Source organism: Gopherus evgoodei, chromosome 7 (assembly GCF_007399415.2).
Source record: "Gopherus evgoodei ecotype Sinaloan lineage chromosome 7, rGopEvg1_v1.p, whole genome shotgun sequence".
Classification (NCBI taxonomy): Eukaryota; Metazoa; Chordata; order Testudines; family Testudinidae; genus Gopherus; species Gopherus evgoodei.
The window spans coordinates 126,791,301-126,818,071 of record NC_044328.1 but is presented as its reverse complement, the minus strand read 5'-3'; the positions used below and the strand labels follow the sequence as shown (position 1 = coordinate 126,818,071).

General features: G+C 41.2%; 1 protein-coding gene across 2 annotated transcripts in view; it reads left to right on the top strand.

Moving 5' to 3' along the window:
- PTPRG (protein tyrosine phosphatase receptor type G) overlaps positions 1 to 26,109 on the top strand; it is a 589,008-nt gene extending 562,899 nt beyond the window's left edge. For both annotated transcript variants that reach the window (XM_030569843.1, XM_030569844.1), the window contains exons 16-29: positions 5,127 to 5,223; positions 6,517 to 6,599; positions 6,836 to 6,970; positions 7,226 to 7,360; positions 7,795 to 7,967; positions 8,930 to 9,065; positions 9,415 to 9,561; positions 13,868 to 13,961; positions 14,934 to 15,010; positions 15,480 to 15,608; positions 17,956 to 18,102; positions 19,946 to 20,088; positions 23,395 to 23,530; positions 24,868 to 26,109. In XM_030569843.1, the coding sequence (XP_030425703.1) occupies positions 5,127 to 5,223; positions 6,517 to 6,599; positions 6,836 to 6,970; positions 7,226 to 7,360; positions 7,795 to 7,967; positions 8,930 to 9,065; positions 9,415 to 9,561; positions 13,868 to 13,961; positions 14,934 to 15,010; positions 15,480 to 15,608; positions 17,956 to 18,102; positions 19,946 to 20,088; positions 23,395 to 23,530; positions 24,868 to 25,014 (1,779 nt within the window). In that variant the 3' untranslated portion in view covers positions 25,015 to 26,109. The remainder of the gene's footprint in view (positions 1 to 5,126; positions 5,224 to 6,516; positions 6,600 to 6,835; positions 6,971 to 7,225; positions 7,361 to 7,794; positions 7,968 to 8,929; positions 9,066 to 9,414; positions 9,562 to 13,867; positions 13,962 to 14,933; positions 15,011 to 15,479; positions 15,609 to 17,955; positions 18,103 to 19,945; positions 20,089 to 23,394; positions 23,531 to 24,867) is intronic.
- Positions 26,110 to 26,771: the final 662 nt, after the last annotated feature.

The window sequence follows — 26,771 nt, the reverse complement described above, 5'->3', positions numbered from 1 at the left end:
TATTTATCAGTTTCTCTTTGCTGTCAGCCAAAAGGGCCAAACCATCAGTATACATTAGTTTTCTCTGTCTCCCCACAGGCTTGTTTCTCCTACTAATTAACTCTATAATTAGGGTGAAGAGAAGTGGACTCACCACCTCTGGGTTCAAAATGGTAGCTACCCCATTCATTTGCTTTTTCTTCCAGGCCAAAAAACTCAAAACTCTGAAATTCCATGTATTGTTATCAACTTAGCTCTTGGCCCTTGATATAGCTCCTCTATCATCTCCACTTCTTAACGTCCCCCTCCCATCCACCCATCTCAATATTCCAAACACCAGCTCTTGCAGAACCACCTCATATGCTTTCTCAAGATCAATAAAAGCTACATAGCAGTAATATTCTCCATTAATCATTCTTTCACACTTCTGTCTCATTGCAAATTTATACTACGCTTTCTTTCCTTCCTAAGGCCATGTTGCTCCTCTCCTTTATTTTCCTCCACCTTGCACCTCAACCATGCCTCCAAAACTCTCTCAAGGACTTTGAGAAGCTGACTTCACAGGTGATGCCCTGATAAGTGTTTGGATCATTTGCATTACCCTTACCCTTCCAAAGAGGCAGAATCAATCCCATTCTCCTGTCATCTGATATCCTTGCATGATCCCATCAAACCCATAGTCCTCTATGAAGCCACTTTGCTCCAGTATATCCAACTTTCTTGATCATATCAAGAGTTATCTCATCTTGACCAGTCTTCATCTTCTTCGTTGCTGCTTCTACCTCCTCTAAAGAGATCGATATATTTTGAGGTTTCTCCATAATAGTTGGTGGTGCTTGCATTTGAAACTTCCTCTTCTCATTCAACAGCCTTTGACAATATTTTTCCATACTTCAACCACCTTTTTAGGGTTAGTCACCACACAGTTCCCATCCTTCACGCACAGATTTCTTCAGATCTTGTATTTCATTGTTCCTCTCTTTTAACAACCCCAAAACCAATTTTCTGCTATCATCTTTCTCCAGCTTTCTGTATAATTCCTCCTAAGCATCCATTCTTGCCTTGGCAACTGCCTTCTTAGCCTCTTTTTTTTTTTTTACCTGTTTATATGCATTTTTTATTCTCATTATCATGACCTGCTGCCTCAAACTCTTTGAATAATTCTTTATTCTTTCTCGTACATGTGACTTCCACGACTATCTTGTTCTCTGGAAGTGCCTCATTCAAGTTCCTCCATTCTTTCTCCACTGACTTCAGTGTTGCTGGCAAAGCATGAAAGCCTTCCTTTACTTAACCCTTCCTTTCTCCTCATCTCCCTCTTATAAAACCACCAATGCAATTTCTTCCTCAATTTCATCTTCTTTCCTGTTATCTCAAGTTGCTGTCAGATTTTAGCTATTAATACCTTACCTTGTTATGGCACATATTCACTCAATATAACCTTTATATCTTTCACCTTTTTCATGTGTTTCTCTTCTTATCAAAATATTGTCTACTTGGGTTTTTGCTTTTTCTGCTGTAGACTGTCACCATGGGGGATTCTTTTATTTTCAAACCATGTATTCACCACTGAAAATCTGTAGAACAAACACCACCCAACCCGCTTCTCTCCTTCTGCATTTCTTTTACCAAAGCCAAATTTACCCCCACTCTTTTCATGGGGCTCCTTTCAGCAACACAGCAAGTTCCTATCACCCTCAACCACTAACAAGATGATACTGTCACTCATAATCACAAACTCTGCCAGCTCATTGCTAATGCTCTTCTCCTCTTCCATTGGTCTACCTCGTTGCATAGTGTATACTGACATCACACATAACCCTACTGTCTCTCATCAGCCATAGTGCTGTCAATCGGTCTCCTCTTCTTTCTACGCTCATGAAACCCTGAGCAATCTCTGGGCTCACAACGGTAGCGACCCCATTCATTTTCTTTTTCCTCCAGGCCAAAAAATGTTAAATCCAACTTTCAAGATTTTATTTTTGCATCCACGCTACCTAATTTCCTGCAGACATAGTATATGGATTTTTCTTCTAGTCATTGCCATCTCTTCTGACCTACCCGTAAGTGAACCTGCTTTCCATGGTGCAAGTTCCAGGTCTTTGCTAATGTGTTGCTGTTGCCTGGAAGAGGGCGCATCAGCTATCCCCAATATGGTAGCATGTTTTAAATGACTTCCGCATGAAGAATCTATAATACATGAAGAACCTAGGAACTAAGTAGCCCACTGGCACTGGCCCACTTTGCTGACCCACTGGCAGTTTTCATTTGGAGTTTACCTTCTAAATCAGCTGACATCCAAAGCTTCCAAGCCTGATCCACCCAAATCTGAGAGCTATTTCCTCCTCTTGGGGCAAAAAGCTGCCCTCCCCTCAACACTTGTATGCCAAGTTAGCCACTGACACTTTATAGGGTTGATCACTTATACCACTCAATGCCCAGAGCTGTATTTGCCACTCAATGAGTGTTACCACCCTCTACCATGTGGAGATTGATTGGAATTTTCCCTTTTCAGAGCTGAGGCTATAGTGGCATTACTTCAACTCCTCAAGTATTTTTAAAGGCAACATAAAAAAGGTTAATGAAAGTGATTAACCTTATAAATCATTCCCTTCTGGAAAAATCCTATAGAAGTTAATAGAAAGTGATACATTTACTGTGCAGTATTTAAATCATCATGGAGAATTCCTTAGCAAGGATATAATTCTCTATTAAATTCAACAGCTCTTTAGCATTCTCTCTGTAGAGCCCTATTGGAGTCTTCTGTATTAAATTCTGCAGGAGTTTTCTGTAAATGTTTGGACACTAATAACCATTTTTAAAAGTATCAGCGGGGTAGCCGTGTTAGTCAGGATGTGTAAAAGCAGCAAAGAATCTTGTGGCATCTTATGGACTAACAGACGTTTTGGAGCATGAGCTTTCGTGGGTGAATACCCACTTCGTCAGATGCACTGACGAAGTGGGTATTGACCCACGAAAGCTCATGCTCCAAAACGTCTGTTAGTCTGTAAGGTGCCACAGAATTCTTTGCCATTTTTAAAAGGTTTGTAATGAACATAAGGAAATTTTTTTTTAGATGATGAGTGCCCTACAATACAACTATATAGGAATGGACGAGATCTGAATTGTAAAATGCAACAAAAATGATCATCAGTTTTCCAATTGTGGTTTAGACTGAACTGATGTTTCCTATTATATAAACAGAGCACCAGAAGTGAGCATACTCCTCCCCTCTTCTGCACACTGGCACTGCAAAGGCAGAATTAGAAAAAGTGTGCACATTAATTTGAAAAATATTTTCCATGCTAGAAATGAAAGTCTGTCCATTTAGAGCAGCTGAGGATTCAGCCGGATTTCTTTGTCTTTGCTGAGCTCACCCCCTTAACTGTAGTATGTTCCTCCCTGTGGAAGAGCGAGAAAGGCAACTGTTCGCTGGGGAGCACCTTGTGAATACAAAGCCACAAAAATGTACTTGGTTTTAGTATATTTTGCACTGTTAAAATGTAAATGCTGTGGAAAATATCAAAATTACTATGCAACCCCTTTGTGAAATGTCTGCATAATGTCGAACTCTGTTACATCTGCTGTTTGTATAGTATTTCTCTTGATAATTTTTTCTGTCACTTAGCTCCTGATCTTTGTAGCAGCTGTGCACTGCTAATGACTTCCTTTATTAGGCAGGTTCTATACCGTTGTTTTTTAAGCCTCTAGTACAAAATAATTTGGCACTCCATCCCCATAATCTTCGGGAGAACTGGATTTTGGAAAGGGATTTCTTGGGCCCACAAAAATCTTTTATAAACAATTTCTTCCACAACTATTTAAACAAACATGCACTGAACTATTTTCAAAAAGTGTGTAAAGAAATAGAATAATAATGTTAATGTTAAGGTGCTGAGCTCTTAACTTTGTCATTAGGATCTTTTTTCTAGATATAAAAGAGGTATTAACATTTTGAGGTTGTGATTAAGCACGTGTAAGAAAGTATATCTTGAACACGATATTGCCTATGAGTTAATTGATTCAAGTATCACCCCAGATTAATACAGGGACATGTTAGTTGGGGAAAGTCTGCAAGACATTCTCTGAAACCTTGTAACTCTTTAGATGAATCTGGCAGAAGGCAAATCTCTGCCATGCTAATGCTGTGAGGAGAAGACGCCCACTCCGCTGTTTTAACAGACCCACATTGTACGGTTTAATTGCGTGTGCTGGAATTATGCTGAGAACTAAAAGTCAGTAGGAGTCAGGCACCTAAACTACTTAAATGTTTTTGTAAACTCCAGTAGGCACCTCTCTGCATCCTGAAGCACATAAATCCCTTTGTGCCTGTTACCCTGGTTCTATTATATATATTAGATGAATTGCCTAAATATATGTACCTAAACATGGATAACATGACATTTTTCTTTCAAAATTTTTTTTTACTCTTCAGTCATTGCCATCAGTTGTATTTAATGTACTTTTCATAACCATCGGATCAATTTTTTAAAAATTGTATTGAAGTCATTCCTGTGCAAAAAGCTAACAAATGACCACTACGTCACTTGCATTCCTTTAAAGCCATATTTTGAGGGCAACATAAATAGGTACACAGTGGGAGTGGTCAAAAATTTTCTAATGAAATTATATTTTGGACTACATCTCCCATGATGCACCATGACCAGTGACTCATATGACACACCCCTTCTTCTCACCAAGAGATTAGAAACTGGTGCATCCTGGGAGTTGTAGACTGTCTAGAAAGGTCAGCTTACAGAGGGGGAAAGTACGTAAACCATGACTTCTACCAGTGTTGCCATTTTGAATTGAAATATTTTTTGAAAACTAAATTTGTCAACGTTTTCTCTGTGGGAGAGAAAACCCTAATCTGACCAGCTCTAGTGCACAGGCCTTTCATTGATCTTTGCAGAAGGAGTGAATTCCACCCATTCTGGAGACCTGATTCTGTAATCGGAGACCAGGACTCAGTTAACATCCCTGATTAACCAGAATGTGTTTTACTGCACTACATTGAAAGATTACAACAAAGAAATCAAACCATTAAAATGTTGATGTTTCAACATGTTTGCAAAGAGCTGTTGTAAAATGAGACACACCATGTTTTTGTATTTATGTATTTTCCATCTGAATAATTCTGTCACTAGGAAGTGCAACGCTGTACAGCCGACATGAACATCACAGCAGAACATTCCAATCACCCAGATAACAAGCACAAGAACAGATACATCAACATTTTAGCATGTGAGTAAGCAATTACGGTAAATACAGTACATAAATTTGTACAAGGCCGTCTGTTCTAAGGTTGTTTAAAATTAATTTTAATTGGAGAGGGACAGCAACTAACAATTACAATTCTAGTCTTGTTGAAGTTTATATGAGTTTTGCCATTGACTTCAATGAGGCCATGGTTTCACCCAGGCTTTTTACCGGGAAAACATTGACAATTTGGTGTTAGATACTGCAAGTTTAGCTTACAAAAGTAGCACTCCTGCATAAGACAATGCAACTGAATAATTAAGATCAAATTACTGCCAGAACTCTATATGCTAATCTGAAAAGCGACTTAAGGGAGATGTGTGCTGGATCAAAGTGTTTTATTGATGATCCTTGGGATTCATTTTATCTTCCCAAATATGCTAAAGCTAAGATTGGTATGTCTGTCACATTTCAAACTGTTCCACAAGAGAAAGCGACTTGGACAAACAATGGCCTTCTTAGCACATTGCAGGTCTCTCTCATCGTCCTTCGGAGAATAGCGAAGCTGAAGTCCGTTTCAGGACTGCAAATTATTCCGGATCTGAGCTGGGAGGTGGAATAACTCTCTCTGTTGTCATCTCTCATGTAGAACTGATGGGAGATTGGCAGTCAACACATATTGTATAGCAGTACTGAATTCCTGCTCCTGTAAAGGTCACAATGCAAAGCTTTGCCCTCAAGAACACCAAATGCAAATGGGACAAATCCAACATGATTTTAATTGTATAAAAAATACAACCCTCTGACATACATTCACCCAGTGGTTAGGGTGCTAGCTTGGGTCTTGGAAGACACCAGCACAATTCCCTGCTTCCTGTGTGACCTTGGGCATGTCAGTCTTTCGGTGCCTCAGTTCCCTATCTGTAAAAGGAGGATATAGCACAGCCCCAGTGTTGTGAGAATTACGTGTAAAACACCAAGGGAAAGGGGAGTGGAGAGACCTTTCAGGCACTCAAATACTACGGTAAGGGGGCGGTCCTTCGATAGGTCCCCCTACTCCGAGCACACCTACTCCTCCCATTTCATACTTTTCAAAGGGACGCTGTCACGTACTAAAAAATAAAACCACCCCCCGTTTGTGTACAGCCCGAGGTTTTGATCCTGCAATCAGATCAGCGAGAGCAGACCCTTCCCTTTCCATCACTGTAAAGCCAGTTTACACAGGTTATGTGCACGCAAAGTGAATATCACCCATAAATTGCTAGGAAATGGGATGGTTTACCTGCAATATTTTTAATGTACTGTTCCTTAGTGCTTCTCTGCTGTTTCTTCTCATAGATGATCACAGTAGGGTGAAACTAAGGCCTTCGCCAGGAAAAGATTCTAAGCACAGTGACTACATTAATGCTAATTATGTTGATGTAAGTTGTTTGAATATTTTTTCTCTTCTCTCATTGTAAATACGTTCGTAAAGGGGGAAATCTATCCAGTTGCTTCTTACGAAGCATTTGTGTTTTCTGACTTCCCCAGGACTCCTGCTACAAACTCTTCAAATATTCAGAACAGGAAAGACACCTCTCTTTGTTATCTGTAAATTATTAATGTGTCTGACCTGCTGCTGCTTTCATCTTACTTTGCATTTTGGTTTTCGTTGAAGGGTTACAACAAAGCAAAAGCCTATATTGCCACCCAGGGACCTTTGAAGTCTACATTTGAAGATTTCTGGAGAATGATTTGGGAACAAAATACTGGAATCATTATCATGATTACAAACCTCGTGGAAAAAGGAAGAGTAAGGGACCATGTATTTTGATAATGGCTGCCCTTTTCTATTTAATATAGTGAATTAAATCCTGCCTTCCGATTCATGAATGGGCAGAATTTGACCCATTAGCTTTAAATACACAAATAGGGTATTGCTATATCGTGATCCCATAGTGGAGATATAAATTACTAGGTATGATTTTTTACCCTTTCTGATAAACTCAAAATATGGTTTTAGTAAAACCAAAATGACCCCAACCCATCTAATTCTCCCTTCATTCAGAGAAAATGTGATCAGTACTGGCCAACGGAGAATAGCGAGGAATACGGCAACATTACAGTCACATTGAAGAGCACAAAGGTACATGCCTGCTACACCGTCCGCCGTTTCACAGTCAGGAACACAAAAATGAAGAAGGTGAGTGAGCCCCCTCTGGTCATGTTAATTTCCTGTCCAGCTTGTTAAGTGCAAGTATCATACCAGCAAAGCCCAGGGGTCTTGCCTGCTACGTGTACAACTTTCAGTAGCTGGCTGGTGGGAAATAATTAAGTGAAGCCTGGGTTACTGGATATCTGGCGAAATCATTTACCCTGCACCCACAGTGCGGAGCTGTGCAGAGTTTCTTTTCCCTTAGAGGAGTTCTCATGGCCATTATTTCCCCACTCTCCTGTGCGTTTGTCCCCGGGACTCTGTCTGCATCAAGTGGGAGGCAGAGCTGGGGGAGCAGAAGCACTTCTCCAGTTGAGCTTCAGCTGACACCCGCTTGTTTGAACATGTCGATAGAGTTTGAAGTAGTTCCAGGCCTCCCCTTTCTGAATATTTATTCCTTGTTGGGTGCGTTTTACGTACAGGGTCAGAAGGGAAACCCCAAAGGGCGACAGAACGATAGAACGGTTATTCAGTATCACTATACACAATGGCCTGACATGGGAGTGCCAGAATATGCTCTGCCTGTGCTAACCTTTGTGAGGAGATCGTCAGCAGCCAGGACCCCGGAAATGGGACCCGTGCTTGTACACTGCAGGTATGGCAACTCTGGTTAACTGGGGCGTGGAAAGCACACTTTGGATGCAACAGGTACTCTAGGATGGGTTCTTATTAACATGCAAATACAACAGATTATTAACACACCAATTCAAAGCAGAATGAAACTCATCTCAGTGCAAACCCTTTGAACCACTTAATCCCAGCAGATGTAAAGGAGCCTAAATCTTCTGCAGGGTGCCGACACGGGTGAATTTCAGATGCAAGCAAGGGTGCTGACAAAAGACATGTACAACTCCACTTACTTGCTATTTGCACTAGACATTTCTAAGGTTTGTTTACACAGTTCCAGCCACCCAACCAGGGAGTAACAATACCGTGTCTCTCTAGACTGACCAGTCATGCTCTGTGAATAAAGATTAATGAATAATCAAAGACCTAGTTAAGGAATTAGTTTGCAAACCACCCATGGTCTGAAAGATGTTAGCACTGATTGTACGGCAAACAGTTATTGGGAAATAGTCTGGTCGCAGATAACCTTCATAGAGAAGAAGCAAGTCAATTATGTGGCTACGTTAATCACTATGAGTAGAACACCCAGTGCTAGCAATGGGGGAGCTCTCACAGATGTTAAGGTCAGAATAACTGTCATATGACCATAATGATCATTTAGTTGACTTCCTCCATAGAGTTTCACCCACAATCCCTAGTGTTAGCAGTTGCACTCAGCAGGGGGCATCTCTAGAGATGTCCTCGGAAGGAACCTAGAGAGGGAAAAGGAAACAAACATTTGGAAAAATAGCTAAAATAAGCACAATTTTCATGCGATTGAAATCCTGGAATGCATGTAACATGTTACTTAAGGACTTTAATGATCAGGAAGGTCAAGGTGTTCTAATACTGTAACGTTTGGGGACAGAAATGTAGGAACTCTGTTTTGCCATTGCTAACATTTAATTGAAAACAGCAGAATTATCAGGGTTTCTTTCCTGTCCTTTGCAGTGCTGGTGTGGGCAGAACTGGTACCTACATTGTGATAGACAGCATGCTGCAGCAGATACAAGACAAAAGCACAGTTAATGTCCTGGGTTTCCTGAAACACATCAGGACACAGCGCAACTACCTCGTTCAGACAGAGGTAAAGATTGGAGTGATACTGAATTGAAAGCAGTGCTCGTTTTTATGATGTGATCAAAAAGGAAATCGTTTTTTCAGTTACTTTTCTTTAAATGCAGAATACAGGCATTTCGGTGACTTGTAGTGTCCTTTTTCAAGACCAGAAACTTTTGTTTCCTCCCTTGATTTCCTAAGTATTGTTTAGATTATACTCATGAATGTATACTCCAGTCTGAGCAGTATTTGTAGACTGAGCTTGTTTTAAAAAGGAAAGGTACCCCTTTCCTTCAGTGTGCTGTCCGCCTTCATTAATGACTCTGCTCAGTGTAATTTTCTCCTAACCCTTAAACCACTTGCTCTTGACTTTCCAGGAGCAGTACATTTTTATTCATGATGCCTTGCTGGAAGCCATCCTTGGGAAGGAGACTGAAGTATCTGCAAACCAGCTGCATAGTTATGTTAACAGCATTCTTATACCTGGAATAGGAGGAAAGACACGACTAGAGAAACAATTCAAGGTAAAGGTTTATCAGGCATCAGGCGTGATTTCACACCCACAGCTCCCTATCTTTTGTCACATGGAGAGTCTTTGCTATCATATCTAATGACAGAACTAAAGGAACCTGAACCAAAACGCTGGGTCTGAGCACCCCTGAATTTTGGAGAAGTTTCAGATTGAACAACCTTAGTTACAGTGATGTAAATCTGGACTAATGCGATTGAAGTCAATGGAGTTTAGAGTGACCAGATGTCCCGATTTTATAGGGACAGTCCTGATATTCGGGACTTTTTCTAATATAGGTGTCTATTACACTCCATCCTGTATCCCAATTTTTCACATTTGCCAACTGGTCACCCTAATGGAGTTACTTACACTTGTAAAATTGGTGTAAAGAGAGAATTGGGCACTCATTTGAACTATGCTGCTGACCCCTCATTCTATAAGGAGCTTGAATCAAAATGCTGAATCCAAACACTCCTTAGATTTTGTTTAGTTTTAGATCTAGATCAGGATCCAAACTTGGTGTCTCAGACCCATCTCTAGTTAAAACAAATGGAGATGGTTGTTGGTAGCACAATTAAAATCTTCGGTATTGTATGTACATGGTAAATTAGTTTTCTTGAGACTCTAGGAAAAAACAGCTGTTGCAGCTGTTGCTTTTCCAGTAATACATTACAGAAAATTTCATCATTTAAAAAAAAGTTTCCCATTTTCTCACATTTGAGAATTAAAAGCCTCCAGCCATTTAAGATTTTCTGATTACATTTTAAATACACATTTAAAACTACTTTGTGTTACTGTGTCTCATTAGATGAATCTGTGCAGACCCTGTTTTCACAGTTAAACTCCCTCAGACAAGTACCAGCTAAAGACATGAAACCATTACACAAATTAAACCAGGTGCCAAATGATTCAAAAAATGATTAGGCCATTTTCTGAATTCACTGGTGAGACTCTCTAGGTTTCTGTACTATCCATGACATTTTAGATGCCGAAGAGTATGTCTACAGTGCAGTAAAACACCCACGCCTGGCCCAGGTCAGCTGACTCAGGGTCATGGGACTTGGGTTTCGGGGCTATAAATGATTTTGTGCATGTTCGGGCTTGGGCTGGAGCCCGGATTCTGGGACTCTCCCTGCTTGCACTGTCTCAGAGCCCGGACTCCAACCTGAGTCCAAATGTCTCCACTGCAATTTATAGCCCCGCAAGCCTGAGTCAGCTGACCTGGGCCAGCTGCAGGTGTTTGATTTTGGTGTAGACGTACCCTGTGTCTTAGCCACCTAATTCCCATTTTCAAAAGTGACTTAGATGCTTAGAAGCCTATGTCCCAATGAGACTCCGAAGGGCCAGATGTATAAAGGGACTTAAGCTCCTAAAAATGCACATAGGCACCTACTGGCATTTACCAAAATACTTCAGTAAGTTAGGTACCTAACTTGCTTAGGAGCTTTTGAAAATGGGACTTTAGGCTCCTAAAGGTCTGTCTGCACTAGGGCAGCATGTAACACACAGACACTGCATGCCCAGCTAGCACAAATATAAGCAGCAGGATAGACGGTGAGGAGTGGCTTAGGCAAGTAGCATGCCCTGCATGCCTGAACCCTGGGATATACATCCTGCACGGCTGTCCACACTCTCAAGCAGTGCCTCTCACATTTGCACTGCTATTTTTAGCAGTGTAGTGTCTCCCTGCCAGAGCTTTTCCTCGCTGTAGTGAAAGGCTCTGGCACCAGGAAAAGGCTCTGGTGGAAGGAGCAGCTCCCTGCTACAAGAGCCTTTCCTCGCTGCCTCTCCCCGCGGGAGCCTTTCACTGCTGCATGTAGCTATAGAGTGCAGCAACAAGGGTGGACACGGCTGCCTTTCTGTGTGGCAGGTAGCTACATGGCTAATACCTGTACTCTGCACAACACCATAAGTGGAGACAAGGCGTACATCACTTTTGTACATTTGAAAATGTTGCCCTGGGTGAATGTTGGCAGCTATTTGATGTTACTTGGAGGTTTGGAATATCAGTAGAGAAGGATTAATTGGCAAATGGGGGACACAGCACTTGGTTCTGGAGTGAGAGTTTTGAGCGAAGGGAGAAACCTTTGTCTGATAGGGTTTTTGTCTTTTTTTTAAATGGTGGCGGTTTCATGTTGTTCAGAGGTTTGTAATAGTCCTGATGGGGATGGGATTAGCCATTGGGCCAACCGGGTCCGTGCTCAGGGGCCCCAGCCAATTGGGTACCCCTGGAAAAATGGGCACTGCCCCGATCCGCTTTGCCTGCCCGGCACTCCTGCTGGGGAATAGGGTCACGACACGAGGGCTTGACCTGCTACCCCCGCTCCCCAGCAGGAACTTGAGGGGGCCTGCAAGCAAAAGGGGTGGAGCAGGCCCCCCACTTGCTCTGGCCCAGGGCCCCACAAAAGCGTAATCTGCCTCTGCCTCCACATACATGTAGAGATCCAAATAGATTGTTAGGCAGAATATATCAGTGCCGCCCCATTTAATTTAATGCCCATTATATATCTGAGAGAGGGATATCTTTGATGAGATTGTTAAACTGCTATTCTCTTGTTGATATTTTAATGAATAGAGTTGGTCAAAAATTTTCAACCAGAATCTTTTCCAGCTGAAAACTGGAGTTTTGTTGAAAATAAAATCACATGAAGATGTTGTCAGCTAAATTTTGATACTGTTTTTAGTGAGAAATTTCAAAACAAAACTTTTCATTTCAGTTTTTGAAATTTTAATGTTCTCCTTCTTTTTTCCTTTTTTGACACGCAGAGCAATAAAAATTAATAATGTACAGGTTTTATTCCACTTTTTCCCCTGCAACACTTCTGCAACACTTCAAATCTTTGCCGTCTCTGGGAAAAATTTCACAACAGTAAAAAAGAAAAATGAAACTCTGGCACTCTGAAACTGTTCCAAAGTTGAGGAACTTTTGAAAAGTTAGAGTGGGAAAAGGAAAAAATAGAGGTGAAAATTGAAAGAAAAGACAAAACATTATCCCTCAGCATCATTCATTCTATTGCATTAATTGGCAAAATTAAAAAAAAAAGAGAAAAGGGAGAAAATAAAAAATTTAAATAAAAAAAAATTAAAAACCAAATCCAAAATTTTGATTAAAAACGAAGTGAAATATTCATTTAATTTGTTTAGAAATTTCCCACAAAAAGTTTAAAATGAAAAATTTTCATTTGAAATTATTTTTGTGGTGGGAAATACAAGGTTTAGGACCAGCTCCAATATTGACGACATAGTTTTGCTTCCAACAGTATCGACCCATTGTAATGACTCTTGATATAATAACTGTGTAACATCAGAAGTGCTGCTCTCAGCGGAGGATAATGATACAGAAGGAGTGCAGTGTATCTGCACAATTTTCTTCCCCTTTCGTCTTTCCTTTTACATAAGGTACATCAAACTTCAAATGCCTCTAGGGTATTCCATCCTGCAGAAGCAGATATGAGGAGCTTGATTCCACAGCAGAGCTCTAGCCCAGCGGAGAGTTGGCATTGACAAAATATCAGTCATCGTTCCCTGATTCTTCACCACCTGGTCCCAGCATAAATTAAAGCTGCTTTGACATCTCCCTATGGAGAATAGGCATAAAGGAGCCTTGACCTGCCACTCCCTCTATTCTCCCTCGACCGCCCGCTTCACATTCCCTACCTCCCCTTATACTGAGCAGTGGAGTTCTGGTCCAGAAAGCAGCAGAGCCAGCTTTGCACCAACTTTGGACCAGCAGTGATTTTCCCCACACAGAAGGATACTCCAGGAGAAATCTCCTGCCACCTCAACTTCATTCTGTGCCACAGAAGCGGCACAAAGTGAACCTGGCAGACTGGAGAACGTGCCCCAAATGCCTGGTCTCAGCTGGAAGCGTTTTGGGCTCACAGTAGGCCACAGCAGTAAATAAACTTCCTTAGGCATGATCTTGTTTCAGTGTAAAAAGGAAGAGAGAGAGGCTTGCTTTTGTTGGGTTTTTTTCCCCTGAGACCTGCTCCTGGGCTAAACATCCCTGCAGGGCTTCAGAATAAATTGTCAGAAGTAACTAAATCTAGAGTGTTCATGAAAATCAACTTGGAATGGAATTTCATTTTGATGTGTGCCAAAGCTGAGACCTGTGTAGACCTTAGTATCCAATAAGCATTCATATATTTTATGAAGAGGATGATTCTTACTGGCATTTTGAGTACTTTAAGCAAATCTGACCATACAGCTTGTTCTTCCAGTGAGGTATTTTTTCTAGGAGCTGCCAAGGAAAAACTTTCCTCTTCATTTTGAGGGCTATGAGAACTTGGTCAAACCAGTTCCTACTTGTTTTCTTTCAGCTGGTTACACAGTGTAATGCAAAATATGTGGAATGCTTCAGTGCTCAGAAAGACTGCAACAAAGAGAAGAACAGAAACTCATCAGTTGTGCCATGTAAGCTCACCTCTTTGGTTTGATTACTGCTTAGCATAACTTTTTGTGTTGAATTCTGTTGCTTATGCATGAAGAGGCATAGCTGCCAGGAAAGAGAATGGTTGTGTGTTGTTCAGCCAAAGATGTCTTGTCTTTAGAAATTACTATGGTGAAACTGAGCAAAAGGACCTGGTGATGGTGTCAGCTTAATGCGTTGTCCAAGCAAAATGTTAATCTGAAGTGTTTACGTTTTTGAATAATTATATGGTGGGGGTTGGGGGGAAGGACTTTTTAGCTACGGAATCACAGTAATGCAGTCATGTTAGCATCTGTACTCAGATAATATCTCGCAATGCGATTGATGTTGATTGTTTGTTAGTGCTGCTGCTATGAGTAAATTACCACATTTGGATGATTCAGTTAGTAGCACATTATGCACACTCAAAAAAAATTGAGGGACTGGAAATATAAACTACGTCTCTTCCCTTTGGAGGAGATGAGATGTGTTGAGGGGGTTATGCATGTTCTTGGGTGACTAATCAACAGGGATTACCTCAGCTGTGGAGACAGCTGCCTGCTTGCCCTGAGGTCAGCAAAATGGTCATAAAGCAATGCTGGAAAAAGACTGAAGAATCAAAATAAATGAGATGGTTTTGTGGGCAATTGGAGATGAATAGAACGCTATAGTCAAGAATGATCTGAAATCCCCTGCCATCACTGCATAGACTGTTGTTTGATAATTCAGCCTCTTGTGAAAATCTTTGCTATAGTAAAATCTGATTCCTGAAATTACTTTGTTCTTGTAGGAATATTGTACAACATTTCATCTTCTATTCTGCTTTGGCTGGCAGCGCTTTATCACGGTTACAGTGCGGGCCTGCTGCTGGGGGAGATGGGAATTGTGTTAGATCGGATTTGTTAAAGTCATCTCAGAAATTCTTTCTTTCTGCACCATGCCATGACCAGACTGTGATCATTTTTTTCATCTTATAGCTGAACGTGCTAGGGTGGGTCTCGCGCCACTGCCTGGAATGAAGGGAACTGATTACATTAATGCCTCTTATATCATGGTGAGAAAATCTGCACTTAATTATAGAGCAAAATCAACTGAAAGGTGTTAAATACCAGATTCCTACAATTGTCTTAATTTTGCATATAATGATTGAGTATAAAAGATGAAGTTTTAACACATTTCATAATGTAAAACTTTTAACTATCTTTAATAAAATATCATGGTCTAAACTATTTAAATTATGCAAAGCATTTTTATGGAATGAATTTTTCCATTACATGCACTCAAATAAATATTGGCATTAAGAGTAAATGAAAACAGCAGGGACTCTGAGAAGTGGAAATGTACTCAGAGTGAAAATGGTTTGTGTAAGAAATATTAATAATAGCACAAGAAAAAATTAGACTTGTACTGCATGTTTTCAGCTGTAGTCAAAACAACAGTATCTGTTCCTATAAATACAATGTAATGTTTTAAAAATACTCGGTGCAACAAGGGACTGTGTGGTTTTGTCTTTGCTTTATAAGGGTTACTACAGGAGCAATGAGTTCATCATAACCCAGCATCCTCTTCCACATACAACTAAAGACTTTTGGCGAATGATCTGGGATCATAATGCACAGATCATTGTCATGCTGCCAGACAACCAGAGCTTGGTAAGTTAAACACTTAACTGTGTATATACTGTACTTCAATTTCCAGGGTGCTGGAATTGGGTCACTCATGCACGCTGGTTATGTTTCCATTGAAAATGTAGCTAATTCTGAGCCATCTACTTAAATCTGAGTTCATACAGCAAGCTTGTTACAGTCAACCATGTCGCTGCTGTCTTTCAAATCGATTATATCCTCCTATAGGTGAAAGGTAACCTCAACTAGTGTATCCTGCCAAGACTGAATTACTAATGAACTGAAGGAAACCATACAGTTTCCTCAGAGCAGAGCACAAATGATAGTTTAAGACTCTGTGCTATGTGTTTGTGGCCCATGTGATGGAAAGGATGGGGACAATGAAGTTATTCGTTTGCCAGGGGCTAAGGTTAAGGACAGCAAGTGGTAACAAAGACAATAGTGTCATTATTAGTTTGCTTCATGGGGACCTAAGGTTAAGAAGATCAAAGAGAGGATAAATACATGATTTCTGATTGAAGGGGAAAGCAGTTGTGATTGTATATGTGGATATAAATGGAAATAAAAGAGAGGGAGAATTCAAGTGTTGGAGGTGAGACAGGTGAAGTGTTAATGATAGCTTTCAGGTTAACTGGCATATGCCTAAGAAGAATGAGTGCTGAAAAGGATTAAGGTCTGAACAGTTGATTTTTTTCATATGTGCCTGACTAAAGTGTGGCTGAGAATGGTAGGGAAACAATGGTCTTCGTTACTAGAAAAGAGTGGTTATGAGGGCTGCCACGTTTATATTCTTCCTTAGTGCAGTGAGATTAAAGGGATCAGCAGGAATTCCCAGGGAAAGAGCTTTCAGATAAGCACTATCAAATCAGAGAATTGATGAAAAGAGTGTGTGTCAGGTGAAAATGAAGAGGATGGTCCTGCCTTTAAAAGCACACAAAGCAATGCTGCTGAACAGTTCTGATTATGATATAACTGGGAGAGGTGACACTTGGCTAGATATGAAAATACCTCGCAACTCATCTTGGAAGGCACATAGTGCCAGATTCTGCCTTTGTTGTGTGGAGGGTGGTGGGGGTTGCCCTGGAAACAGGCGCCGGAATTTGGCACAAACTTTGTGATATGGTTAATGTCAGTGTGGGTGAAGCTGAACATACAATGCTGAGAGAGAGATGACAATGCAGACTGAATACTATGTCCGAGTGAGTTTAATCTAAGGAAGAAGGGTGAGATTACTATGGAACAATCAACAATATTAGGGACTACTTGAATATGATTCTATAGACTATGGGCAACCTTTTCAAAAGCACCTGAGTGACGGGAGCCTTAAGTCCCGTTTTCAAAACAGACGTAAGCATTGGGGAGCCGGAGTATCATTGAAAGTCTTGCCCTGGGCCACAGAGGGAGAAAATGGATTCATAGATGCAGAGGATAATGGTTCATGTTTTTTTAGAAGGAAAAACAATTTGCCTGCTCTTGTCCTCAGAGACAGGCAAGCAATGCCATGTAGTATGTCAAATTAACTTCTGTGCTTATGCTGGCACGTACCATACGACCTTGAATCCAAGAACAGGCACAGGCCTTGGGTCTACTGTTTCTTCCATTCTTTGGGTCTGTGACTTAGAATGCACAATTGTTTTTCAAAAATATTTTCTTGATAGTATAATCTACTGCTGGTTATTCATTAAACGTACTGAAACTCTTAATCCTTTTTTCCCCATCACTGCGCTCTTTTTACTTAGAATTTATCCTTGCTCCTTCAGTAAACGATTTTTGCCGGAGACTGAGGTTTACAGAGAATTAAGCTGACCTGCTGTTTTCCTCGGGGTTAGAAATGTTAGGGTTTCTTTCCCTCAGTTCGTAAAATTTCAACAACTAGATACGACGACCTCCAGTGTTCTGATCCAAAGCACAGTAAAGTCCGTCAGAATCTGTCCCCTGACAGTGCTGGGTTTGGCTGAGACCAAGATAGATAAGAATTAAAGACAATAACAATTTCTAAAGTTCACTCAGTGTTTCTAAGCAGGTACCTGACCTGACTGCAAAAAAAAGGCAGTAATGTACTGGGTAGACAGCAGGTGGTGTAGTCTGGGAAACATTGTGTCTACAGAAAGGTTAGGTGTAAGTTAACTAAAATAACCATTTCCCTAGGAAACCAATTAAAAAGCGGACTTGCACTCTTTGAGAGGCACAAGAAGGATTCCTTGAGGCTTGCTGACTACTCTAATAAATCTCTTTTAGACACAAACAGTTTTAAAGATCAGTTTCTGGTTATATCTATCTATCAAACCTGGTTTTGGATCCATTGGATTTTTCAGTCATACATAAAATAAGCTATTTGGAAGACTGCAGGGATCTGTTTATTTTATTCCCCCAGGCAGAAGATGAGTTTGTGTACTGGCCAAGTCGCGAGGAATCCATGAACTGTGAGGCCTTTACCGTGACCCTTATCAGCAAAGACAGACTGTGCCTCTCTAATGAAGAGCAAATTATCATCCATGACTTTATCCTTGAAGCTACCCAGGTAAAGCGAACTCCCACAAAAGGTGCATTTGGGATCTCCCTTTCATCCAACGCGCTAGTGCCTTCAGTTAAACTGTGCAGTAAGACAGAGTTTGAAAATGGTTTTCAAAAGGATTTACTTGTCAATATATTGCCTGTGTCCCCGATGCAGGGGAAAGGATATTGATATCATTCCTTTTCCTTCTCACTCCCCAGACACAGAGATTCAGTTTCCTATTTCCGATTTTATAAATGAATTGTTTTGAAGCGAGGGTGGTGGCTCTGCATTTGCTAAACCACATTTATACTGAGTGACAACACCTACTATTTGACTGCTATCACAATGGCAGATGCATTTAGCTGCAGGGAAGAAGATATTGTTACAAGCTCTTGGTAGCCTTTTGAGTCTGGAGACCTTTGGTCGCTCTTCTCTTGTTTTACCAGCTGCCCTTGGAATATTAGAGATGCTGAAGAGGCCAGTGGACTAAGGAAGATGGATTGAATTGATGTGGATTGAATTGATATGGAAAATATTTAAACAATTAAATATTTCATTATATTCCAAATTATTTAGTATAGACCCAAACCTGCTCCCTGGAGCCTCAGAGATGCCAGGGCTGCACAGCTTGGCTGTGTTCTGCATTCACCCAGACCTCACTGAATCCTTCATGGGCCACTACACAGCCACTGCATGGTTGGATAATATCTTCCCCTCTCCACAGGGGGTGACAAGAGGGGGTACTGCGCATGCACATTGCCTGCCTCTGCATCACAGTGCAGGGGAGGGATTTGTGCAGCTAACTGGCAACGAGTGGAGTCTCACAGAGGCTATGCAGCCTGCAGGCTGTTGAGTGATGGCTCTGAGATGAACAGAGGATAGGGAGAGGAGCGCTGCCAGCAGGCAGGAGGTTCCTCCTGTAGCAGTTAGGGAGAGGGGAGCATTGTGTTATCATCCAGGCAGGGGCAAGGATCACACAGTCACTTGCTGTACCACGGGCATAAAGAAGTTTACTGAAGACTACCCGGAAATGCTACACGCCAACACACCTTGGTCCTCTCAAAGAGCTGCAGGACCAAGAGCTCTGGGATCTAACTCAGTAGTTCTCAACTGATGGTCCAGACACACCCCTGGGGGTCTGCAGACTATGTCTAAAGGATTTGCGAAAGGTTGCCATTACCATAGAACAGTGGCTTTGAACCTGTGGTCCGCAGATCCCTGAGTGTCCACAGACTATGTAGATTTCCAAAAGGGACCGCACCTCCATTCAAAAATTTTTAGAGGTCTGCAAATGAAAAAAGGTTGAGAACCACGCATCTAACTCATCTCTAGAGAGGGAAAGACTCAACTTCCTCACCCCACCACAGACCCCTTCAAAGAGAGAAAGGATCAGGTGAACTTGGAACAATTCTGGGGTCTGTTCCTGGCTGTGCTTTCTGCTTGTGTAGGAGCAGCACCATGGTTAATGCAGTCCTTGGGGAGGGAAGGAAGCTTAGGGTCCATAGTCAGCTACTCGGAGAGAGAACTGGGAGAAAAGTGCTGTGCATCACCTCTTCTGCCCCCGCTTGCGTGCCAGTCTACCTGTCCCAGGATTGCTCAGCTTGCTGCACAGCTGAATACACAGCAGTCTGGGGTGCATAGACAGTATACTTGCACATATGTGTGGATGATGCACACATCTATGTATAACGTAGTTGCTCCTGACCTGCCGGGAGATGAGAATAGTATTTCCATTTCTGGCCCCTCTCGTTTCTTTCATTGATGGGCAGAATGGGGAGGAATGTCCCACTATAAAGAAGCCTCAGCATCCCTAAGTGTATGAATGTGGAGTTAAAATGGCTAATGACATGATGGTTTTTCGTTTCAGGATGACTACGTTCTGGAAGTACGCCACTTTCAGTGTCCCAAATGGCCAAACCCAGATGCCCCCATAAGCAGTACCTTTGAACTTATCAATGTAATCAAGGAAGAGGCCTTAACAAGGGATGGCCCCACCATTGTTCATGATGAGTATGTCATCTGCCTTCTCTCATTTACATACAGGTTGTAAAAGAAATTGTACATTGGATAAGGGTGTAGATGGAGGAAAATGACCTCACTCCTCTGGAGAGGATGGGTTCTCATGGCCTAAGCACCACAATCAAAGTACTTAACCTCCCTGAATTGCAGCCAGTCATCATGCTTCAAAGGCAAATAAATTGAATTTAATGCAGTTTATAATGCAGTGTTTGGGGCTTTCAAGCCAGACCCTCCCCCACGCCCAAATTCTAATGGCTTTAAAACTGGTGAGAGCCATAGTTTAGACCAGACTCCAGAGCTGTTTTTTTATTAAACTAGTTTCAAAACCACCCCAGGACTCCGGTGTAATAATGTAGGTCTAATGTGCCACCTATGACACAGGGCTTTACTTCAACCGTATGGAAATAGGATTGAACAAGTTCAGCTCTGCTGGTTCTCAAGATGCGCAGCAAGGACAATTTGTGTCACAGAAGCAGAGATTTGTTTATGGTGGGTTTATTTTGTCCAGTTCCTACAGCCATTCTGTGGAGCCATCTTGACGTCAGCTGGATGAGAAGGAAACACCCACCCCTGCAAGAGGTGTCGCTTCTTTCTAAGAAATAGTTCTGCAAAGCAACCACGTTTGTGTGCCCAATAACATTTCAACAGCTGATTATAGATTATGCTAATTCTTACATCACACATTCATTATTACTGATGCTTTGCATACATTCATGGCAGTTTTCAGCGCTGGCAAATGTACTGCTTGTAAAGCAGAGCCTAGTGTCTGACAGTCCACAACTGCTCTTCTCAGAGGGAGAAGTTCACCCTGCAGAGGATCAGCACAAGAATTATGCACCACTTAAGTGCCAAGGAAGCCCATGCAGGTTGAACTCTTAGTCTGGGAACTACTTTGAAGAACTGTTGTGAGAGCTATTAGACCGGCCATGATCTTTAGTCAATGCTGCAGCAAGATACATTGGAGCTAATGGGGAAATCTTTGAGGCCTTACTTATTCTGCAAAAGCCTTACCAAACACTGACATTTCAGTGGTCAGCCAGGCTAATGACTGAGATGTAAAATTGCACGTTAGTATTCTGCTGCTGCAAAGCAACCTTTCCGTTAACGTATTGCTACTACAACAGTTTCTCATGACAAACTCCTACAAAGAGTGACTTGGGCCTGGGCGAGTGGGTTTTCTCCCTTTCTGCCTCACTAATGCATAGTGTAAGCTCTGTTGCATTTTGGGAGCTTTTATTAATTTGAGGCTAGTTTTAATATTAATGCTTTGGCTAGTCTGGAGTACCGTTTTGCTGTTCGTGCGTTATTCAAGATTATGCTTTACAAAATTAGAACCATTATTGATCTGGGCATTTCATGCTGGACACCCCTCTCCCTCCCTCACTCCCTCCCAGAAAAAAACCCCAAACAAATCCTCAAAACTGTGATTCTAAAAGTGCTGAGTTACTTTTTCTGTAAATTGCTTTCTTGGTTTATTTGTCGTAGTCAGTGATTTTTATTTTTATGCCTAGCATATAATGTGTATTGCACCTTTGATTTGGAGGCTGAGCAAATGTAGCTGAAAATGAAAATCTCTCTTTAGTATGTGCAACAGCCGCATCCAATAATCCACTAATAATTACAACTGTGGATTAATTCTAATTGTATGGATTTGCAAATACTAAATGCAAATGGGATTTAGGAAGTACTTGGTAGACGACTTGATGAAGAAACATTTCTAAAAAGTTCTGGAACTCTACCTACAAACCACATGTTAAACACTAACAATTTATACCCAAATCTTCAAACATGGCTGCCTATATTTAAGCACCAACTTAAGGATTTTGTGATCTGATTTTCCAAGATGTTGAGTACACAACAGCTCCCATTCAGGACACTGAGAGCTGTAGGTAATCAGCCTCTCTGAAAATCAGTCCATTAGTGCTTTAAACAGGCATGTAGGTGTCTCCCTTTAGGCACCTGTGTTGTCCTTAACCCATAAGGACAATGAGCCCTGCCTTGTTTGGTGTGCAGTTCGTAGGTGAATAAGGCATGCTGACTGAGGCAGAGGGGCCTCACTTTTGACTAAATTCGGTTTGCAGTTATCTTCAGAAATCACCGAGGCAGTGTTGTGTTTAGAGTCCTGTTAAAATGAGGCAGAGATCCGGTGGAAATAATGGCATGTCATCCTGTTTTTAAAGACTGTATCGCCACACAAACATAGCAGGGGAAGCAGAGTCAAGGTTGGCTTAAGTTCTTAACATTCTTTTAACAGTCTTTGCATTTCTTTGCCATGGGTTTGTTGCTATGGGCATGGGCATGGCTGGAGCTTGCTCCATACCAGCAGTCTCTGGCACAAACAGGTTCTGCATTGCCCTCAGGTCACAAACCATTGCTAAAATTCTGATAGGGTGTATCCAGTGAATCAATATCCATAGCATTTCTTGAACACCTTTATATCTCAGCCACACCCAGACGTTTGCCTGCAAACGAGACCCAGCTCAGTTGAAGGGTGTTAACAAGATGTTTGTCATTGACTCATGGGCACTTAGTTTCCAGCTTAGGCTTTGTCTGCACTCAACTTTTGTTGGCAAAACTTTTGTCCTTCGGGGATGTGAAAAAACCACCACCACCACCCTCAACAACAGAAGTTTTACCAGCGAAAAGCGCCAGTGTGAAGAGCACTTTGTTGGCGGGAGAGCTCTCCTGCTGGCAAAGCTACCGCCGCTCATTGGGGCTGGAAGATTTTTGTCGGCAGGAAGGCTCTCTCCTGCCGACAAACAGTGGTTACATTGCGTGTCTTTTAGCAGCACAGCTGAAGCGGCACAGCTGTGTGGCTAAAAGGTGCGTCGTGCAGACAGCCTTAGACCCTCCTACATAATTGTCGGAACGGAAGAACTAAGCTTGTTTGGTGTAATGGCTTGTAATTTGCTTGAGTTCCCATAAACATATTGCAAAATACCCTCCAACATAATGGAAACGCTTCTACGCAAGCAGAGTGTGAAATTTAACTCTGCTTTTGCACAGTCCAGGCAGGGTATTTTTAAATGGTTCACATTATTTGGTTGATATGGTTCTTTATATTGGAATCCGCAGTTAGCTCAAGATAGCCAGTGTATGGTTAATGCTGCTTTTCTATTAAAATGGTTAAAAATGACTGGTTCGCCCATATAGAGTAGAACATTGAATATTTAAAAAAAATAAAGAAAACAATGTATGTAGCACTTGGCTAAGCCTGAATCAAAGCTCCGTGGCAATTTGCCAGGGTGCTCAGGTTCACCTCTGTATGTCTGACCGTGGCGGTGTTGTGGTTTGCAGGTATGGAGCTGTGTCAGCCGGAACGCTGTGTGCCCTGACCACCCTTTCCCAACAGCTGGAGAATGAAAATGCTGTCGATGTTTTCCAGGTGGCAAAGATGATCAATCTTATGCGGCCTGGAGTATTTACAGACATTGTAAGTCTTTCAGTGGAGGATAAAATTGGTCTGGTGCTTAAATTAAAACATGCACACAACATGATGTCCATTACCAAGCCTTGTTGCCTCTACTGCCAAGCAATGGAAGTTGCTTAATGGGCCTATTTGTGTTTTCATGTAGCTACGAGGCTCCCACACAGGCTCTAACTACCTTAAGCACATTCAGAAAATAATCCCAACCAGTGCTACTACTGCTTTAGCACAACCAAAGAGAGGGAGCCTAGCAAAATGATGGGCCTTATTCTGGGAATCACTCCACTCCCTCTACACTGAAAACATGTCAGATTCCCCTGTAGGTCTAGACACAGTCCCAGCATAGGGGATAGAGGTGGGACTGGGCCACAACGCACTGCACTCCAGCTGTCCTTGTCTGGTGGCCCCTAACCATAGCCAATTGATATAGTTCAGAGTAACCCTCAGACTAAGCCCCAGAATCAGGGAGCCATAACTGTCGTCTTCACCCACTCCTGCCCCCAAGGTGCCATCTGAGAATCTAGCCGACATCTGTAGTTAGCGTCTGTTTATATTCATAGTCATTGCTCATAAACTCTACAGTATTGTTAAAGATGCACATAACAATGAAATGAAGGAGGAAAAAAGAAAATGGCTAACTGGAAGGAAGCCCCAATTACTAGATCGTTAGCAGAAGGCTTCTTACGTTTGCCCTGATGAACCGTACAGGTTCTTGCATGTTAAATAATGTGCTTCACAAATGCATTTCTGGTCTGAGCAGCTGCCTTTGAAATCAGTGGAAAGACTCCAGACAACACTGGCTCAGTTCCGGTAGAGTCACCCTGAATATAAGGCACGATTATATGTGCTAGGTTTGGGTGCTCACTAGATAGTCTTCTTTGCTGTCTTTAGCATCAACATTTTGTATGCATTAAACTGACAAAAATAATGCTTCATATTCTGTAACATCTTCATGCTTTCCACAGGGTAACAACAATTGTTCGTTATGTCCTCTGAATATGGTAGGATTTAAACTCTGTAGTTTAAATACTGGCCTGATATGGTAGCATTGACTGGGCAGAGAAGACAGCGAGATTAAAGCAAATAAATATTCTGTAAGAATTTGAAAACATGGCAGCATGCCTGTGAAGTGCATTAGTTGGGCATGATCTGTTTACTGAATTTCTGGACCACATTTAAGGATTACTGTCATATAGATGATTTTACTGGCCCCGTGCATTTTATGTGAAAATAATGGGTTCATTCTGCTGACTCTTCATAACCAGCTACACTGGAAACACCAAGCGGAAATGCAGTCTCCTAACCAGCATGGGGATTGAAACCATTTGTCCTTTTTGTTCTAGGAGCAGTACCAGTTTCTTTATAAAGCAATGCTGAGCTTGGTGAGCACTAAGGAAAATGGAAATGGTCCCATGACACTGGACAAAAACGGTGCTGTGATGGCCAGTGAGGAACCGGATCCTGCAGAAAGCATGGAGTCTCTTGTCTAATTGGAATCTTGAAAAGGCACTTAATTTGTAGAACTTCTGAAGACTGCGTGAACTTTTTTGAAGCCTTTTTTGCCAGACTCTAGGTTATACAATAACCCAATTACTTTTTTACACTGATAAAAGTTTTGATATTTATTTTTTGCCATTTTATGTCTTAATGGTATCCTACTGAGCATTCGCACCTCTGTTTCTTTCACACAGTGCACCGCAATTTTATCTAGTTTGCACTATATGATCAGTGTTACTGCCTATAATACTCTAATACAAAAGCAAGCCCTGATGTGACATTCCATGACAGCAAACATGCTACTTCTTAGTTTAAATGCAGTGAAGTTTTGTTAACTACGGTGACCCTTGAATCTTAAATCTTGAATGCTAGACCAGATGGATTCTTCCTACAAGAAATACTGCACCCCGTCATACTCCTAATATTTATTGCTTTAATTTTAATTGTTGTAGGTCTTCTGTATTCCAGTTCAGTGGATAAGCAATATTCATCCTTTCTTGATAAAATGTGGCAGGTGATTACTAGCTACAGTGAAGGTAGAATAGCCTCATGGAGCTGAAACAATTGCTTTTGTATTGTTTCAGGTTCTGCTTTTTGTATACTTTGAGGCCTAAGAATTGCTTCACATGGAACATATAAAATTACATAAAAAAAAGTATAGAACAGCTCAGACCTGGGACATGGTCACGGATTTTGCCATTACAGCCTCAAAGCTTCTCCAATTATTCAGAATAAAAATGTCAGTTTTAGATTTTAAAACCGCCATATGGAACTGTGTTGTTTTTTATTTTCATCAGAGCCAATTCAATGAAAACTGTGCTACGATCAAAAATAGGTCTGTTTCCAGACACAGGAAAGTAGCAATATTTTTCATTACTAAGCTATTCAATCTTTTAAACACATTAATTTCTTGAACAGGAACTCACACCTAATGGTATGTCACATGGCGAAGACGAGCGTTTCTTAATTTCATAACTGTTAGATGCCATTTTTACAGGTGTGTAATTTTCATATTTTAGTGCTAAAACATAAAGTACTGATCCATATTTACTGGTGAAGCAAACTAATAAAAAATAACTACCTATAAAGTACATTCTTCCTCTTTTATTTTTTGCCAAACTAATTATTTAGTACAAACCTCTTGATTCCATTCTCCCTCCCACATAAATCAAACAATTTCTCCAAATTACATTATTTAAACAGTGTTGTTATCTTGAGCACTTAGATGTAATCCCTCATTGGTTCCCTAATCCTGTGCATTTTGATCCCAGTTCGGCAAAGTACTTAAGTCTATATCTAGCAAAACCCTTAAGCAACTGCTTAAAGCTAAGCACGTCCGTAACAGCTTTGCTAAATAGGTATGGTTTGCTCTAAAATTGGATATGTTAATTTGACAGTTTGGATGTTTGGTGTAGATGTAAAGGCATTATCCCTTATATAGAGATTTATTTTCATTAGTTTTAAATTTCAACCAAACAAAAAGGGCACTGTAATGTTTCAGGGCTTGCTGTCAAAATATTACAGCACATTTTTCACTTAAATATAAAACCATGAGGATTTTTTTCCTGTTTGCAATACACCCTCGCTAGGATGTAAGCATTTGCCAGGCAAACCCACTTCTTTGGTTGAACTATTAATTTGGGTTTCTGGAGGGTTAGGGGTAAGCTAGTGATTCTGTGCATTTTCATACAAAAGGACATTTAAAGTGAACTTTCCAGTAACGTTAAGAGTAGACACTTGGGGCCCAATC